The sequence below is a fragment of the Panulirus ornatus genome, chromosome 11, assembly GCF_036320965.1.
Source record: "Panulirus ornatus isolate Po-2019 chromosome 11, ASM3632096v1, whole genome shotgun sequence".
Classification (NCBI taxonomy): domain Eukaryota; kingdom Metazoa; phylum Arthropoda; class Malacostraca; order Decapoda; family Palinuridae; genus Panulirus; species Panulirus ornatus.
The window spans coordinates 70,030,186-70,048,666 of record NC_092234.1 but is presented as its reverse complement, the minus strand read 5'-3'; the positions used below and the strand labels follow the sequence as shown (position 1 = coordinate 70,048,666).

The 18,481-nt window shown below is 40.2% G+C and overlaps 1 protein-coding gene across 1 annotated transcript in view; it reads right to left on the bottom strand.

Moving 5' to 3' along the window:
• LOC139751628 (glucose dehydrogenase [FAD, quinone]-like) overlaps positions 1–18,481 on the bottom strand; it is a 212,904-nt gene that overhangs the window by 67,817 nt on the left and 126,606 nt on the right. The window contains 4 exon segments of the mRNA XM_071667248.1: positions 7,552–7,729; positions 8,310–8,479; positions 8,810–8,957; positions 13,754–13,867. Of these exon segments, the coding sequence (XP_071523349.1) occupies positions 7,552–7,729; positions 8,310–8,479; positions 8,810–8,957; positions 13,754–13,867 (610 nt within the window).

The window sequence follows — 18,481 nt, the reverse complement described above, 5'->3', positions numbered from 1 at the left end:
CTTCCTCCAGTTTTTCTCCATTCAAACTCACCTCCCAATTGACTTGACCCTCAACCCTACTGTACCTAATTACCTTGCTCTTATTCACATTTACTCTTAACTATCTTCTTTCACACACTTTACCAAACTCCGTCACAAGCTTCTGCAGTTTCTCATATGAATCAGCCACCAGCGCTGTATCATCAGCGAACAACAACTGACTCACTTCCCAAGCTCTCTCATCCCCAACAGACATCATACTTGCCCCTCTTTCCAAAACTCTTGCATTCACCTCCCTAACAACCCCATCCATAAACAAATTAAACAACCATGGAGACATCACACACCCCTGCCGCAAACCCACATTCACTGAGAACCAATCACTTTCCTCTCTTCCTACATGTACACATGCCTTACATCCTCGATAAAAACTTTTCACTGCATCTAACAACTTGCCTCCCACACCATATATTCTTAATACCTTCCACAGAGCATCTCTATCAACTCTATCATATGCCTTCTCCAGAGCCATAAATGCTATATACAAATCCATTTGCTTTTCTAAGTATTTCTCACATACATTCTTCAAAGCAAACACCTGATCCACACATCCTCTACCACTTCTGAAACCACACTGCTCTTCCCCAATCTGATGCTCTGTACATGCCTTCACTCTCTCAATCAATACCCTCCCATATAATTTACCAGGAATACTCAACAAACTTATACCTTTGTAATTTGAGCACTCACTATTATCCCCTTTGCCTTTGTACAATGGCACTATGCATGCATTCCGCCAATCCTCAGGCACCTCACCATGAGTCATACATACATTAAATAACCTTACCAACCAGTCAATAACATAGTCACCCCCTTTTTTGATAAATTCCACTGCAATACCATCCAAACCTGCTGCCTTGCCGGCTTTCATCTTCCGCAAAGCTTTTACTACATCTTCTCTGTTTACCAAATCATTTTCTCTAACCCTCTCACTTTGCACACTACCTCGACCAAAACACCCTATATCTGCCACTCTATCATCAAACACATTCAACAAACCTTCAAAATACTCACTCCATCTCCTTCTCACATCACCACTACTTGTTATCACCTCCCCATTTGTGCCCTTCACTGAAGTTCCCATTTGCTCCCTTGTCTTACGCACTCTATTTACCTCCTTCCAGAACATCCTTTTATTCTCCCTAAAATTTAATGATACTCTCTCACCCCAATTCTCATTTGCTCTCTTTTTCACCTCTTGCACCTTTCTCTTGACCTCTTGTCTCTTTCTTTTATACATCTCCCACTCAATTGCATTTTTTCCCTGCAAAAATTGTCCAAATGTCTCTCTCTTCTCTTTCACTAATAATCTTACTTCTTCATCCCTCCAATCACTACCCTTTCTAATCAACTCACCTCCCACTCTTCTCATGCCACAAGCATCTTTTGCACAATCCATCACTGATTCCCGAAATACATCCCATTCCTCCCCCACTCCCCTTACTTCCATTGTTCTCACCTTTTTCCATTCTGTACTCAGTCTCTCCTGGTACTTCCTCACACAAGTCTCCTTCCCAAGCTCACTTACTCTCACCACCCTCTTCACCCCAACATTCACTCTTCTTTTCTGAAAACCCATACAAATCTTCACCTTAGCCTCCACAAGATAATGATCAGACATCCCTCCAGTTGCACCTCTCAGCACATTAACATCCAAAAGTCTCTCTTTCGCGCGCCTGTCAATTAACACGTAATCCAATAACGCTCTCTGGCCATCTCTCCTACTTACATACGTATACTTATGCATATCTCGCTTTTTAAACCAGGTATTCCCAATCACCAGTCCTTTTTCAGCACATAAATCTACAAGCTCTTCACCATTTCCATTTACAACACTGAACACCCCATGTATACTAATTATTCCCTCAACTGCCACATTACTCACCTTTGCATTCAAATCACCCATCACTATAACCCGGTCTCTTGCATCAAAACCACTAACACACTCATTCAGCTGCTCCCAAAACACTTGCCTCTCATGATCTTTCTTCTCATGCCCAGGTGCATATGCACCAATAATCACCCATCTCTCTCCGTCAACTTTCAGTTTTACCCATATTAATCGAGAATTTACTTTCTTACATTCTATCACATACTCCCACAACTCCTGTTTCAGGAGTACTGCTACTCCTTCACTTGCTCTTGTCCTCTCACTAACCCCTGACTTTACTCCCAAGACATATATATATATATATATATATATATATATATATATATATATATATATATATATATATATATATATTTATATATATATATATATATATATATATATATATATATATATATATATATTTTTTTTTTTTTTTTTTTTTTTTTTTTTATACTTTGTCGCTGTCTCCCGCGTATTGCGAGGTAGCGCAAGGAAACAGACGAAAGAAATGGCCCAACCCCCCCCATACACATGTACATACACACGTCCACACACACAAATAGACATACCTACACAGCTTTCCATGGTTTACCCCGGACGCTTCACATGCCTTGATTCAATCCACTGACAGCACGTCAACCCCTGTATACCACATCGCTCCAATTCACTCTATTCCTTGCCCTCCTTTCACCCTCCTGCATGTTCAGGCCCCGATCACACAAAATCTTTTTCACTCCATCTTTCCACCTCCAATTTGGTCTCCCTCTTCTCCTCGTTCCCTCCACCTCTGACACATATATCCTCTTGGTCAATCTTTCCTCACTCATTCTCTCCATGTGCCCAAACCATTTTAAAACACTCTCTTCTGCTCTCTCAACCACGCTCTTTTTATTTCCACACCTCTCTCTTACCCTTACATTACTTACTCGATCAAACCACCTCACACCACACATTGTCCTCAAACATCTCATTTCCAGCACATCCATCCTCCTGCGCACAACTCTATCCATAGCCCACGCCTCGCAACCATACAACATTGTTGGAACTACTATTCCTTCAAACATACCCATTTTTGATTTCCGGGATAATGTTCTCGACTTCCACACATTTTTCAAGGCTCCCAAAATTTTCGCCCCCTCCCCCACCCTATGATCCACTTCCGCTTCCATGGTTCCATCCGCTGACAGATCCACTCCCAGATATCTAAAACACTTCACTTCCTCCAGTTTTTCACCATTCAAACTCACCTCCCAATTGACTTGACCCTCAGCCCTACTGTACCTAATAACCTTGCTCTTATTCACATTTACTCTTAACTTTCTTCTTCCACACACTTTACCAAACTCCGTCACCAGCTTCTGAAGTTTCTCACATGAATCCGCCACCAGCGCTGTATCATCAGCGAACAACAACTGACTCACTTCCCAAGCTCTCTCATCCCCAACAGACTTCATACTTGCCCCTCTTTCCAAGACTCTTGCATTTACATGTTGGGGTGAAGAAGGTGGTGAGAGTAAGTGAGCTTGGGAAGGAGACCTGTGTGAAGAAGTATCAGGAGAGACTGTGTACAGAATGGAAAAAGGTGAGAACAATGGAAGTAAGGGGAGTGGGGGAGGAATGGGATGTATTTAGGGAATCAGTGATGGATTGCGCAAAAGATGCTTGTGGCATGAGAAGAGTGGGAGGTGGGCTGTTTAGAAAGGGTAGTGAGTGGTGGGATGAAGAAGTAAGAGTATTAGTGAAAGAGAAGAGAGAGGCATTTGGACGATTTTTGCAGGGAAAAAATGCAATTGAGTGGGAGAAGTATAAAAGAAAGAGACAGGAGGTCAAGAGAAAGGTGCAAGAGGTGAAAAAAAGGGCAAATGAGAGTTGGGGTGAGAGACTATCAGTAAATTTTAGGGAGAATAAAAAGATGTTCTGGAAGGAGGTAAATAGGGTGCGTAAGACAAGGGAGCAAATGGGAACTTCAGTGAAGGGCGTAAATGGGGAGGTGATAACAAGTAGTGGTGATGTGAGAAGGAGATGGAATGAGTATTTTGAAGGTTTGTTGAATGTGTCTGATGACAGAGTGGCAGATATAGGGTGTTTGGGTCGAGGTGGTGTGCAAAGTGAGAGGGTTAGGGAAAATGATTTGGTAAACAGAGAAGAGGTAGTAAAAGCTTTGCGGAAGATGAAAGCCGGCAAGGCAGCAGGTTTGGATGGTATTGCAGTGGAATTTATTAAAAAAGGGGGTGACTGTATTGTTGACTGGTTGGTAAGGTTATTTAATGTATGTATGACTCATGGTGAGGTGCCTGAGGATTGGCGGAATGCGTGCATAGTGCCATTGTACAAAGGCAAAGGGGATAAGAGTGAGTGCTCAAATTACAGAGGTATAAGTTTGTTGAGTATTCCTGGTAAATTATATGGGAGGGTATTGATTGAGAGGGTGAAGGCATGTACAGAGCATCAGATTGGGGAAGAGCAGTGTGGTTTCAGAAGTGGTAGAGGATGTGTGGATCAGGTGTTTGCTTTGAAGAATGTATGTGAGAAATACTTAGAAAAGCAAATGGATTTGTATGTAGCATTTATGGATCTGGAGAAGGCATATGATAGAGTTGATAGAGATGCTCTGTGGAAGGTATTAAGAATATATGGTGTGGGAGGCAAGTTGTTAGAAGCAGTGAAAAGTTTTTATCGAGGATGTAAGGCATGTGTACGTGTAGGAAGAGAGGAAAGTGATTGGTTCTCAGTGAATGTAGGTTTGCGGCAGGGGTGTGTGATGTCTCCATGGTTGTTTATGGATATATATATATATATATATATATATATATATATATATATATATATATATATATATATATATATATATATATATATATATATATATATATATTTATATATATATATATATATATATATATATATATATATCCCTGGGGATAGGGGAGAAAGAATACTTCCCACGTATTCCCTGCGTGTCGTAGAAGGCGACTAAAAGGGAAGGGAGCGGGGGGCTGGAAATCCTCCCCTCTCGTTTTTTTTTTTTCCCAAAAGAAGGAACAGAGAAGAGGGCCAGGTGAGGATATTCCCTCAAAGGCCCAGTCCTCTGTTCTTAACGCTACCTCGCTATCGCGGGAAATAGCGAATAGTATGAAAAAAAAAAAAAAAATATATATATATATATATATATATATATATATATATATATATATATATATATATATATATATATATATATATATATATATATATATTATTTCATTTTATTTTGTCGCTGTCTCCCGCATTAGCGAGGTAGCACAAGGAAACAGAATGGCCCAACCCACCCACATACACATGTCCACACACGCAAATATACATACCTATACATCTCAATGCATACATATATATACACACACAGACATATACATATATAAACATGTACATAATTCATACTGTCTGCCTTTATTCATTCATATCACCACCCTGCCACACATGAAATAACAACCCCCTCCCCCCTCATGTGTGCGAGGTAGCGCTAGGAAAAGACAACAAAGGCCACATTCGTTCACACTCAGTCTCTAGCTGTCATGTAATAATGCCCCAAAACCACAGTTCCCTTTCCACATCCAGGCCCCACACAACTTTCCATGGTTTACCCCAGATGCTTCACATGCCCTGGTTCATTCCATTGACAGCATGTCGACCCCGGTATACCACATTGTTCCAATTCACTCTATTCCTTGCACGCCTTTCACCCTCCTGCATGTTCAGGCCCCAATCACTGAAAATCTTTTTCACTCCATCTTTCCATCTCCAATTTGGTCTCCCACTTCTCCTCGTTCCCTCCACCTCTGACACATATATCCTCTTTGTCAATCTTTCCTCACTCATTCTCTCCAAACTATTTCAAAACACCCTCTTCTGCTCTCTCAACCACACTCTTTTTATTTCCACACATCTCTCTTACCCTATTATTACTTACTCAATCAAACGACCTCACACCACATATTGTCCTCAAGCATCTCATATCCAGCACATCCACTCTCCTCCGCACAACTCCATCTATAGACCACGCCTCGCAACCATATAACATTGTTGGAACCACTATTCCTTCAAACATACCCATTTTTGCTTTCCGAGATAATGTTCTCGACTTCCACACATTCTTCAACGCTCCCAGAACTCTCACCCCCTCCCCCACCCTATGATTCACTTCCACTTCCATGGTTCTATCTGCTTCCTATCCACTCCCAGATATCTAAAACACTTCACTTCCTCCAGTTTTTCTCCATTCAAACTTACCTCCCAATTGATTTGTCCCTCAACCCTACTGTACCTAATAACCTTGCTCTTATTCACATCTACTCTCAGCTTTCTTCTTTCACACAATTTACCAAACTCAGTCACCAGCTTCTGCAGTTTCTCACATGAATCAGCCACCAGCGCTGTATCATCAGCGAACAACAAATGACTCACTTCCCAAGCTCTCTCATCCATAACAGACTGCATACTTGCCCCTCTTTCCAAAACTCTTGCATTCCCCTCCCTAACAGCCCCATCCATAAACAAATTAAACAACCATGGAGACATCACACCGATATATATGTTCATTTACTTATTTTACTTGATCACTGTTTCCCACATCAACAAGGTGGTGCCAGGAAACATGAAGAATCCCCCATCGAATCATATACACATACATATATATATATCAAATTATCCATATATACATAGATATACATTCACATACACAGATATATACATATGTAAACATGTACACACATATTCATACTTGCCTGCCTTCATCCATTCTTGGCACTAACCCGCCCCATAAGAAACAGGATCGTTACCCCCTGCTTCCATGAGGTAGCACCAGGAAAACAGATAAAAAAGGCCAAATTCGTTTACACTCAGTCTCCAGCTGTCATGTGTAATGCACTAAAACCACAGCTACCTATCCCAATTAGGCAGGAGGATTGGGTAGACATATTAGGTAGTAGTAGTTTGCTGAAACATTACGCAGGAGTCTGAAAATTCTGTGCTATTGTTGCCCTCTGCTGATGGCCTGTTAAGCATGAGACCCTAAAGATCATCAGAAATACAGATAGAAGATAAAGGAATATAACAGAATGTTTTGATGACTTAACACATCAGTGTGTGCATTCATCACCAAAGTGATGTCCTGTACAATATAAAAAATACTTTAAGCAAAATCAACTTCTGTAATCTGGCTGTCACTGAAGTTATTCGCAGCACCACTACCAAAAAGCATACTGACTGTGACTATGTTTGGCATATCATGTTTTATATATGGCTAGAAACAGTAGGAGTTAAAGCTAGTAAAAGTTTGGATTTTCTTTTTTGTAATCTTTTGGTGGATTTTATGCAAAATGAAATTTGAATACTGTTACATTTTAGATGACTTCAGAATTGTGCTCTGTATATTGGAAGATATGCCCTTACTTAAAATTTCTACATGCTACCCTTCAACATACACTCAATTTATATTACTGTATCAATATCTATAAACTGTATCTAGTAATTCATTCATTAACTTATAAAAAAATGTTCATAAACATAATTCATTACAAAATCAAAACATCACCAAATTCAAAGAAATTTTTATAAGTTGATCATAAATACTACTAAATTAGAATATGAAGGTTACTTCTTACCACTGATAAGTGTTGTAAGGTCATCAGAATGACTAAGGAAATTTGGGTTGATGACAGGGAGGTCTTTGGCATCACGTGACCTTAAGGTCACACTACCACGACTTTTGGGCCTCAAAATATGGCATTCCATGGTGAAACCTTCTTTACCAAGAATAGGTCCATAATATTCAAAGTATTTCTGCAATGAAATCTCTTTTCGAAATATGATACATAAACTAGTAAAATATGTTTACGTGGTTAACCTATTTTATATCATCCATATACAATCATGATGTAGTTGTAAATATAAGTGGCAAACAAATCTCTAAATGAAGGGTAATTGGATCAGAATGAAAGACATTAAGGTACTAAAGATATAACAATACTGAAAATAAGTCTCTGGTAGCAGTATGGAATGATGGAAGCCATGAATAAAGAATTGATAACCAAAATGATGATGCCAATAATCGATGGAACAGGTGAAAGCTGCAATTCATTTGCAAAAGTGTGAAAGAGAATCTAACTGAAACGGACAAAAATACCAATAATACATGAAAAATCATGCTTAAAAAGATCTAGATGCATTCATATAAATTTCTCTAATGGATAAAGACAAGGATAAGATTCTGTAGATGTAAGATATAACTGAAATACTTAGAAAAGACTGCCAAAGAAACTACCATTTCTTTGCTACCACTACCTATGTCCTGTGTTTCATGTATAAAGTCAAAGATATAATGAGAGCTTTCTTTATGAAAAAGGATGTAACAATGACTCACACTCCGATCAAGACCCACTGTTTCTGGAGTAATGAGACCCCAGTCAAATGCCATGTGAGGAGTAATAACATGGCACTGCACATCAGGCCAGTTATCGTCCTCTCTTCCAGGTGTATTAACTACTTTCACCCAAGCACTGGTCTTCTCTCCAAGGGGTTCAGAAAATATACCTGTATGAATATAAAATATATAGATACAGAGAGGTAATTTCCCAATAAACAAGTATGGGTGAAATGGGAGTATCAAAAATCCCTTATTCACAACTTCATATTTACTTATCAACCCGTCCTAATCTGAAGCAGCTTCAGTGTTGTGAGCTACTAAGCTTATAAGCATCATTCTCCTTCCCAGAGCAATGAAGTGGTAATCACCTATAAAATGAAATAGCTGATTAATTTGTCTAAAGACCCAGCATTAAGCCAAACTGTGTGATCATTCCCAGCTCCTGAAGCATACAAAAACAACTGATGTCCCTTCACTGGAAGCCAGTAAAGACTGACCTCTTCTAGACTGAAGATACTTTTTGAAGGTAACAAATGCATCGGGCATGTTTAGGGCTCCAGAAGGCACTGTCCAGGTGAGGCCATGTACATTAAGGTGGTCCTGTAGGTTTTGTCCAACACCTGGTAAGTCAGCCACCACTGGCACCTACAATATCAATCTCCAATTTAGTCCATACTTGTCTATGGTATATCAGCTGATCAAGACTTGTGTTCAAAGTGAAACTGAACTAGCTATATGACACTGAAGCCTGCAAATGACTCTGACATTATTCATCATCCTGTCAATACGATAAAAACCATAGTAGTAACCAGGGCCAGTGTACCCATTAGGCCAAGTAAGCCATAGCACAGGGCAACAGGGTGTCCATGATATGAAATTACAGTCTCCCTAGTTCATTAAAACACAAACTTGCTATAGATAATTCCTGAAACTAAATCTTTGATTATTAATTGCTTCCTTTCCTTTAAGTAAAGACAAATATTATCTAAGTTCTCTCTGTCATCTGTTGTCTCTAATATACAAAGTCATATAGAAAAATATTGTTTTCATAATTCATGGAACTGTGGCATGGTTCAACAAGGAATATTCTCAAGTTAGTCTTAAAAACAATAAATTGAATGAATTATCTTTATTGCAATTCCCATGACATGAGCATAACATGCCCCAAGCATGGTTATCTTGGGTGAAAGGAAAATGAGGTACGGAAAAAGAATGAAAAATTAATTCAAGCTTCAAAGGTGTTATAAGATCTGACTTTTAGAGGCATAAAGATTATAGGAAGAAGGGAATAGGAAAGGCAGAAGAGGTCCACAGCTTTCCTGGTCAAGGGAAGATCATCATAAACGTCACTCTTCGAGTGGTTAGTCTCAACATGGAACCTATGGGAAACAGTGGTCAGGTGTGAATCATAGAGAGGGGATGCCTGGAGAATTGATGAGATGGAAGGCTAGAGAGAGGAGATGCCTGGAGAATTAATGAGATGGAAGGCTAGAAAGAGGGGATGCCTGGAGAATTAATGAGATGAAGGGCTAGAGAGAGGGGATGCCTGGAAAATCAATGAGATGGAAGGCTAGAGAGAGGGGATGCCTGGAGAATTAATGAGATGGAAGGCTAGAGAGAGGGGATACCTGGAGAGTTAATGAGATGGAAGGCTAGAGAGAGGGGATGCCTGGAGAATTAATGAGATGGAAGGCTTTTGATTCCTCCCTGGCTGTCAAAGAAGTGAGGGAAGGGCCAACCCAATTATATGAGCAGTATGCCATACTGGGAGAATAAGATCCCTGTACATATAAACCAGCTGCACATAAGAAAAATAATCACAGCACCTATAAAACATCCCTAGTTTTTAAAAAGCATATTTTGTAATGCTAATTATGTGGGCTTTCCAAGATAGAGTGGAGGATGTAGATATGCCTAACAAGTCTACGTTATTGCAGGAATCAGCTGTGGTCAATTGAAACTGAACAGAGGGAATAGAGTGACATAATACAAGAGATATAAGTATAGATTATTGGTGCATATGCACCTGGGCATGAGAAGAAAGAACATGAGAGGCAAGCGTTTTGGGAGCAGCTGAATGAGTGTGTTAGTGGTTTTGATGCATGAGACCGGGTTATAGTGATGGGTGATTTGAATGCAAAGGTGAGTAATGTGGCAGTTGAGGGAATAATTGGTATACATGGGGTGTTCAGTGTTGTAAATGGAAATGGTGAAGAGCTTGTAGATTTATGTGCTGAAAAAGGACTGGTGACTGGGAATACCTGGTTTAAAAAACGAGATATACATAAGTATACGTATGCCAGAGAGCATTATTGGATTACGTGTTAATTGACAGGCGCGTGAAAGAGAGACTTTTGGATGTTAATGTGCTGGGAGGTGCAACTGGAGGGATGTCTGATCATTATCTTGTGGAGGCTAAGGTGAAGATTTGTATGGGTTTTCAGAAAAGAAGAGTGAATGTTGGGGTGAAGAGGGTGGTGAGAGTAAGTGAGCTTGAGAAGGAGACTTGTGTGAGGAAGTACCAGGAGAGACTGAGTACAGAATGGAAAAAGGTGAAAACAATGGAAGTAAGGGGAGTGGGGGAGGAATGGGATGTATTTAGGGAATCAGTGATGGATTGCGCAAAAGATGCTTGTGGCATGAGAAGAGTGGGAGGTGGGTTGATTAGAAAGGGTAGTGAGTGGTGGGATGAAGAAGTAAGATTATTAGTGAAAGAGAAGTGAGAGGCATTTGGACGATTTTTGCAGGGGAAAAATGAAATTGAGTGGGAGATGTATAAAAGAAAGAGACAGGAGGTCAAGAGAAAGGTGCAAGAGGTGAAAAAGAGGGCAAATGAGAGTTGGGTTGAGAGAGTATCATTAAATTTTAGGGAGAATAAAAAGATGTTCTGGAAGGAGGTAAATAAAGTGCGTAAGACAAGGGAGCAAATGGGAACTTCAGTGAAGGGCGCTAATGGGGAGGTGATAACAAGTAGTGGTGATGTGAGAAGGAGATGGAGTGAGTATTTTGAAGGTTTGTTGAATGTGTTTGATGATAGAGTGGCAGATATAGGATGTTTTGGTCGAGGTGGTGTGCAAAGTGAGAGGGTTAGGGAAAATGATTTGTTAAACAGAGAAGAGGTAGTAAAAGCTTTGCGGAAGATGAAAGCCGGCAAGGCAGCAGGTTTGGATGGTATTTCAGTGGAATCTATTAAAAAAGGGGGTGACTGTATTGTTGACTGGTTGGTAAGGTTATTTAATGTATGTATGACTCATGGTGAGGTGCCTGAGGATTGGTGGAATGCGTGCGTAGTGCCATTGTACAAAGGCAAAGGGGATAAGAGTGAGTGCTCAAATTACAAAGGTATAAGTTTGTTGAGTATTCCTGGTAAATTATATGGGAGGGTATTGATTGAGAGGGTGAAGGCATGTATAGAGCATCAGATTGGGGAAGAGCAGTGTCGCTTCAGAAGTGGTAGAGGATGTGTGGATCAGGTGTTTGCTTTGAAGAATGTATGTGAGAAATACTTAGAAAAGCAAATGGATTTGTATGTAGCATTTATGGATCTGGAGAAGGCATATGATAGAGTTGATAGAGATGCTCTGTGGAAGAATATATGGTGTGGGAGGCAAGTTGTTAGAAGCATTGAAAAGTTTTTATTGAGGATGTAAGGCATGTGTACGTGTAGGAAGAGAGGAAAGTGATTGGTTCTCAGTGAATGTAGGTTTGCAGCAGGGGTGTGTGATGTCTCCATGGTTGTTTAATTTGTTTATGGATGGGGTTGTTAGGGAGGTGAATGCAAGAGTTTTGGAAAGAGGGGCAAGTATGAGGTCTGTTGTGGATGAGAGAGCTTGGGAAGTGAGTCAGTTGTTGTTTGCTGATGATACAGCGCTGTTGGCTGATTCATGTGAGAAACTGCAGAAGCTGGTGACTGAGTTTGGTAAAGTGTGTGAAAGAAGAAAGTTAAGAGTAAATGTGAATAAGAGCAAGGTAATTAGGTACAGTAGGGTTGAGGGTCAAGTCAATTGGGAGGTAAGTTTGAATGGAGAAAAACTGGAGGAAGTAAAGTGTTTTAGATATCTGGGAGTGGATCTGGCAGCGGATGGAACCATGGAAGCGGAAGTGAATCATAGGGTGGGGGAGGGGGCAGAAATCCTGGGAGCCTTGAAGAATGTGTGGAAGTCGAGAACATTATATCGGAAAGCAAAAATGGGTATGTTTGAAGGAATAGTGGTTCCAACAATGTTGTATGGTTGCGAGGCGTGGGCTATGGATAGAGTTGTGCTCAGGAGGGTGGATGTGCTGGAAATGAGATGTTTGAGGACAATGTGTGGTGTGAGGTGGTTTGATCGAGTAAGTAATGTAAGGGTAAGAGAGATGTGTGGAAATAAAAAGAGCATGGTTGAGAGAGCAGAAGAGGGTATTTTGAAATGGTTTGGGCACATGGAGAGAATGAGTGAGGAAAGATTGACCAAGAGGATATATGTGTCGGAGGTGGAGGGAACGAGAAGTGGGAGACCAAATTGGAGGTGGAAAGATGGAGTGAAAAAGATTTTGAGTGATCTGGGCCTGAACATGCAGGAGGGTGAAAGGCGGGCAAGGAATAGAGTGAATTGGATCAATGTGGTATACCGGGGTCGACGTGCTGTCAGTGGATTGAATCAGGGCATGTGAAGCATCTGGGGTAAACTATGGAAAGTTGTGTGGGGCCTGGATGTGGAAAGGGAGCTGTGGTTTTGGGCATTATTGTATGACAGCTAGAGACTGAGTGTGAACGAATGGGGCCTTTGTTGTCTTTTCCTAGCGCTACCTCGCACACATGAGGGGGGAGGGGGATGGTATTCCATGTGTGGCGAGGTGGCGATGGGAATGAATAAAGGCAGACAGTGTGAATTGTGTGCATGGGTATATATGTATGTGTCTGTGTGTGTATATATATGTGTACATTGAGATGTATAGGTATGTATATTTGCGTGTGTGGACGTGTATGTATATACATGTGTATGAGGGTGGGTTGGGCCATTTCTTTCGTCTGTTTCCTTGCGCTACCTCGCAAATGCAGGAGACAGCGATAAAGCAAAATAATAATAATAATGATAATTAAAAAAAGTATAGATTGTGTTTCAGCTTTCCCATTCCAAGATATTGCAAAGGGCTGAATTAAGAAAAGAGATTTGTTCAGTATGAGAAAAAGAGTGAAGTAGGGGAAAAATGAGATAAATATGCAGGGTGGAATCACCAGCATAAAAGTGAACAGGGTCAGCTGTTGAAGAGAGAAAAGTATTTATGAAAGCTATCATCATTAGTAATCCATATGAAGTTGTTCCTTCCAAAAAGACAATTCTGTTGACATTTTCTATTCTATTTTACAGTTAAAACATTAAGCATGTGTGAACTGAGATTTTAAATGTAAATCAACATCAGCACCATACTACCATGCAAAAAAGGAATAAATCACTCACCCCATGTTGATAAAGATGGTGCTTAGCGCCTATACCAGACAACATGAGAAGCTTTGGTGATGATAGTGTTCCAGCAGACATTATAACCTCCCGTAATACCATCACATGCATCATCTGTCAATAGGAATTATTCCTGTCTATAGTCATTTTACTTATAAAAGCATGATATCAACTCAAGACAATTTGTAAGCGGAAGGTGATCCTAACAAAATAATATAAATAACATACGCATTTATAGCTTAATTACAACCACAGGAATCATGGGAAATGAACTAAGGTCACTGGTTAATACTTGAAACATGGACTGAATTGATGCACACAAGTCTTGAAAATATTATGGAATAAAAAAACTGCAATTAAATTCTTAGGATTCCTACTATACATGAATTAGCAATCTTTTTCCATAATATATTAACCAAAATTTCAAATACATTAAGAGTTCATAGCTTTACAGATGATATACTGATATAAATTTAAATGTTAAAGAATGGGTGAAGTGATCAAGCATAAAATGCTTTGAAAATTTGCATTCTATGTACATATACCATATGTATTCACAGTAACTAATGTATGGAGGACGAAAATTCTCCTCTAATGACTAGTTCTTTTGTTAGAATATTCCTGATCTGAATCTTTTACTGATAACTAAAAACATTACTAATCCATTCTCCATACTGCTTTAGCTGAGAATAAATTTTGTGTTAAATTGCTTACATTATAAGAACCAAAAAATAGATCACTCCAATCATGACAGACAGTATAAACCACAGCATTTATCTTGATAACTTCACTGAATGTGGGAAAAGCTATCAAACCTGATTACATCAAAAGTAGAACTTATTTTACAATAGTTAGACATTCACATCAAGCTAAGGAAAAAATAATGTACTTCCTTCTTATAAGCTTATTGTATGTGTAATGGGAATAACTACACAGGAAGTATACAGGCTGAAAAGAATGAGCATTTAGAATATTAAATTTCAAGATCCTTAATTAAAATTTCCATCTTCTTACACTAAATGGTAACTTTACAATAATTTACAACTCATGGTATTCAGATTCGATAAAGAAAAGAGTTGTCAATCTAAAGATGTGCTGAACTGAGTATAGTGATTAGTTTACGTATCACATTTAGTGGTCAACTATAAGAATTACTCAAAGAATGAGTGTGTACAATGAGAAACACTAATCAGACAACTTTAATACAAATTTTCTTTTTTTTTTTTTTGCTGTCTCCAAAGTTTGCGCGGTAGCGCAAGGAAACAGACGAAAGAAATGGCCCAACCCACCCCCATACACATGTATATACATACACGTCCACACACACAAATATACATACCTACGCAGATTTCCATTGCTTACCCCAGACGCTTCACATGCCCTGCTTCAATCCACTGACAGCACGTCAACCCCAGTATACCACATCGATCCAATTCACTCTATTCCTTGCCCTCCTTTCACCCTCCTGCATGTTCCGGCCCCGATCACACAAATTCTTTTTCACTCCATCTTTCCACCTCCAATTTGGTCTCCCACTTCTCCTCGTTCCCTCCACCTCCGACACATATATCCTCTTGGTCAATCTTTCCTCACTCTTTCTCTCCATGTGCCCAAACCAGTTCAAAACACCCTCTTCTGCTCTCTCAACCACGCTCTTTTTATTTCCACACATCTCTCTTACCCTTACGTTACTTACTTGATCAAACCACCTCACACCACACATTGTCCTCAAACATCTCATTTCCAGCACATCCACCCTCCTGCGCACAAATCTATCCATAGCCCACGCCTCGCAACCATACAACATTGTTAGAACCACTATTCCTTCAAACATACCCATTTTTGCTTTCCGAGATAATGTTCTCGACTTCCACACATTCTTCAAGGCTCCCAGGATTTTCGCCCCCCCACCCACCCTATGATCCACTTCCGCTTCCATATATATATATATTTTTTTTTTTTTGCTTTGTCGCTGTCTCCTGCGTTTGCGAGGTAGCGCATGGAAACAGACGAAAGAAATGGCCCAACCCACCCCCACACACATGTATATACATACGTCTACACGCGCAAATATACATACCTACACAGCTTTCCATGGTTCACCCCAGAGCTTCACATGCCCTGATTCAATCCACTGACAGCACGTCAACCCCGGTATACCACATCGATCCAACTCACTCTATTCCTTGCCCTCCTTTCACCCTCCTGCATGTTCAGGCCCCGATCACACAAAATCTTTTTCACTCCATCTTTCCACCTCCAATTTGGTCTCCCACTTCTCGTTCCCTCCACCTCCGACACATATATCCTCTTGGTCAATCTTTCCTCACTCATTCTCTCCATGTGCCCAAACCATTTCAAAACACCCTCTTCTGCTCTCTCAACCACACTCTTTTTATTTCCACACATCTCTCTTACCCTTACGTTACTTACTCGATCAAACCACCTCACACCACACATTGTCCTCAAACATCTCATTTCCAGCACATCCATCCTCCTGCGCACAACTCTATCCATAGCCCACGCCTCGCAACCATACAACATTGTTGGAACCACTATTCTTTCAAACATACCCATTTTTGCTTTCCGAGATAATGTTCTCGACTTCCACACATTCTTCAAGGCTCCCAGAATTTTCGCCCCCTCCCCCACCCTATGATCTACTTCCGCTTCCATGGTTCCATCCGCTGCCAGATCCACTCCCAGATATCTAAAACACTTTACTTCCTCCAGATTTCTCCATTCAAACTTACCTCCCAATTGACTTGACCCTCAACCCTACTGTACCTAATTACCTTGCTCTTATTCACAATTACTCTTAACTTTCTTCTTCCACACACTTTAACAAACTCAGTCACCAGCTTCTGCAGTTTCTCACATGAATCAGCCACCAGCGCTGTATCATCAGCGAACAACAACTGACTCACTTCCCAAGTTCTCTCATCCACAACAGACTTCATACTTGCCCCTCTTTCCAAAACTCTTGCATTCACCTCCCTAACAACCCCATCCATAAACAAATTAAACAACCATGGAGACATCACACACCCCTGCCGCAAACCTACATTCACTGAGAACCAATCACTTTCCTCTCTTCCTACATGTACACATGCCTTACATCCTCGATAAAAACTTTTCACTGCTTCTAACAACTTGCCTCCCACACCATATATTCTTAATACCTTCCACAAAGCATCTCTATCAACTCTATCATATGCCTTCTCCAGATCCATATATGCTACATACAAATCCATTTGCTTTTCTAAGTATTTCTCACATACATTCTTCAAAGCAAACACCTGATCCACACATCCTCTACCACTTCTGAAACCACACTGCTCTTCCCCAATCTGATGCTCTGTACATGCCTTCACCCTCTCAATCAATACCCTCCCATATAATTTACCAGGAATACTCAACAAACTTATACCTCTGTAATTTGAGCACTCACTCTTATCCCCTTTGCCTTTGTACAATGGCACTATGCACGCATTCCGCCAATCCTCAGACAACTCACCATGAGTCATACATACATTAAATAACCTTACCAACCAGTCAATAATACAGTCACCCCCTTTTTTATTAAATTCCACTGCAATACCATCCAAACCTGCTGCCTTGCCGGCTTTCATCTTCCGCAAAGCTTTTACTACCTCTTCTCTGTTTACCATATCATTTTCCCTAACCCTCTCACTTTGCACACCACCTCGACCAAAACACCCTATATCTGCCACTCTACCATCAAACACATTCAACAAACCTTCAAAATACTCACTCCATCTCCTTCTCACATCCCCACTACTTGTTATCACCTCCCCATTTGCGCCCTTCACTGAAGGTCCCATTTGCTCCCTTGTCTTACTCACTTTATTTACCTCCTTCCAGAACATCTTTTTATTCTCCCTAAAATTTAATGATACTCTCTCATCCAAGCTCTCATTTGCCCTCTTTTTCACCTCTTGCACCTTTCTCTTGACCTCCTGTCTCTTTCTTTTATACATCTCCCACTCAATTGCATTTTTTCCCTGCAAAAATCGTCCAAATGCCTCTCTCTTCTCTTTCATTAATAATCTTACTTCTTCATCCCACCACTCACTACCCTTTCTAATCAACCCACCTCCCACTCTTCTCATGCCACAAGCATCTTTTGCGCAATCCATCACTGATTTCCTAAATACATCCCATTCCTACCCCACACCCCTTACTTCCATTGTTCTCACCTTTTTCCATTCTGTACTCAGTCTCTCCTGGTACTTCCTCACACAAGTCTCCTTCCCAAGCTCACTTACTCTCACCACCCTCTTCACCCCAACATATATATATATATATATATATATATATATATTTTTTTTTTTTTTTCTTTTTTTTTTTTCGCCATTTCCCGCGTTAGCGAGGTAGCGTTAAGAACAGAGGACTGAGCCTGTGAGGGAATATCCTCACCTGGCCCCCTTCTCTGTTCCTTCTTTTGGAAAATTAAAATCCCCAGGAACAAAAGAATATATATATATATATATATATATATATATATATATATATATATATATATATATATATTTTTTTTTTTTTTTTTGCTTTGTCGCTGTCTCCCGCGTTTGCAAGGTAGCGCAAGGAAACAGACGAAAGAAATGGCCCAACCCACCGCATACACATGTATATACATACACGTCCACACACGCAAATATACATACCTACACAGCTTTCCATGGTTTACCCCAGACGCTTCACATG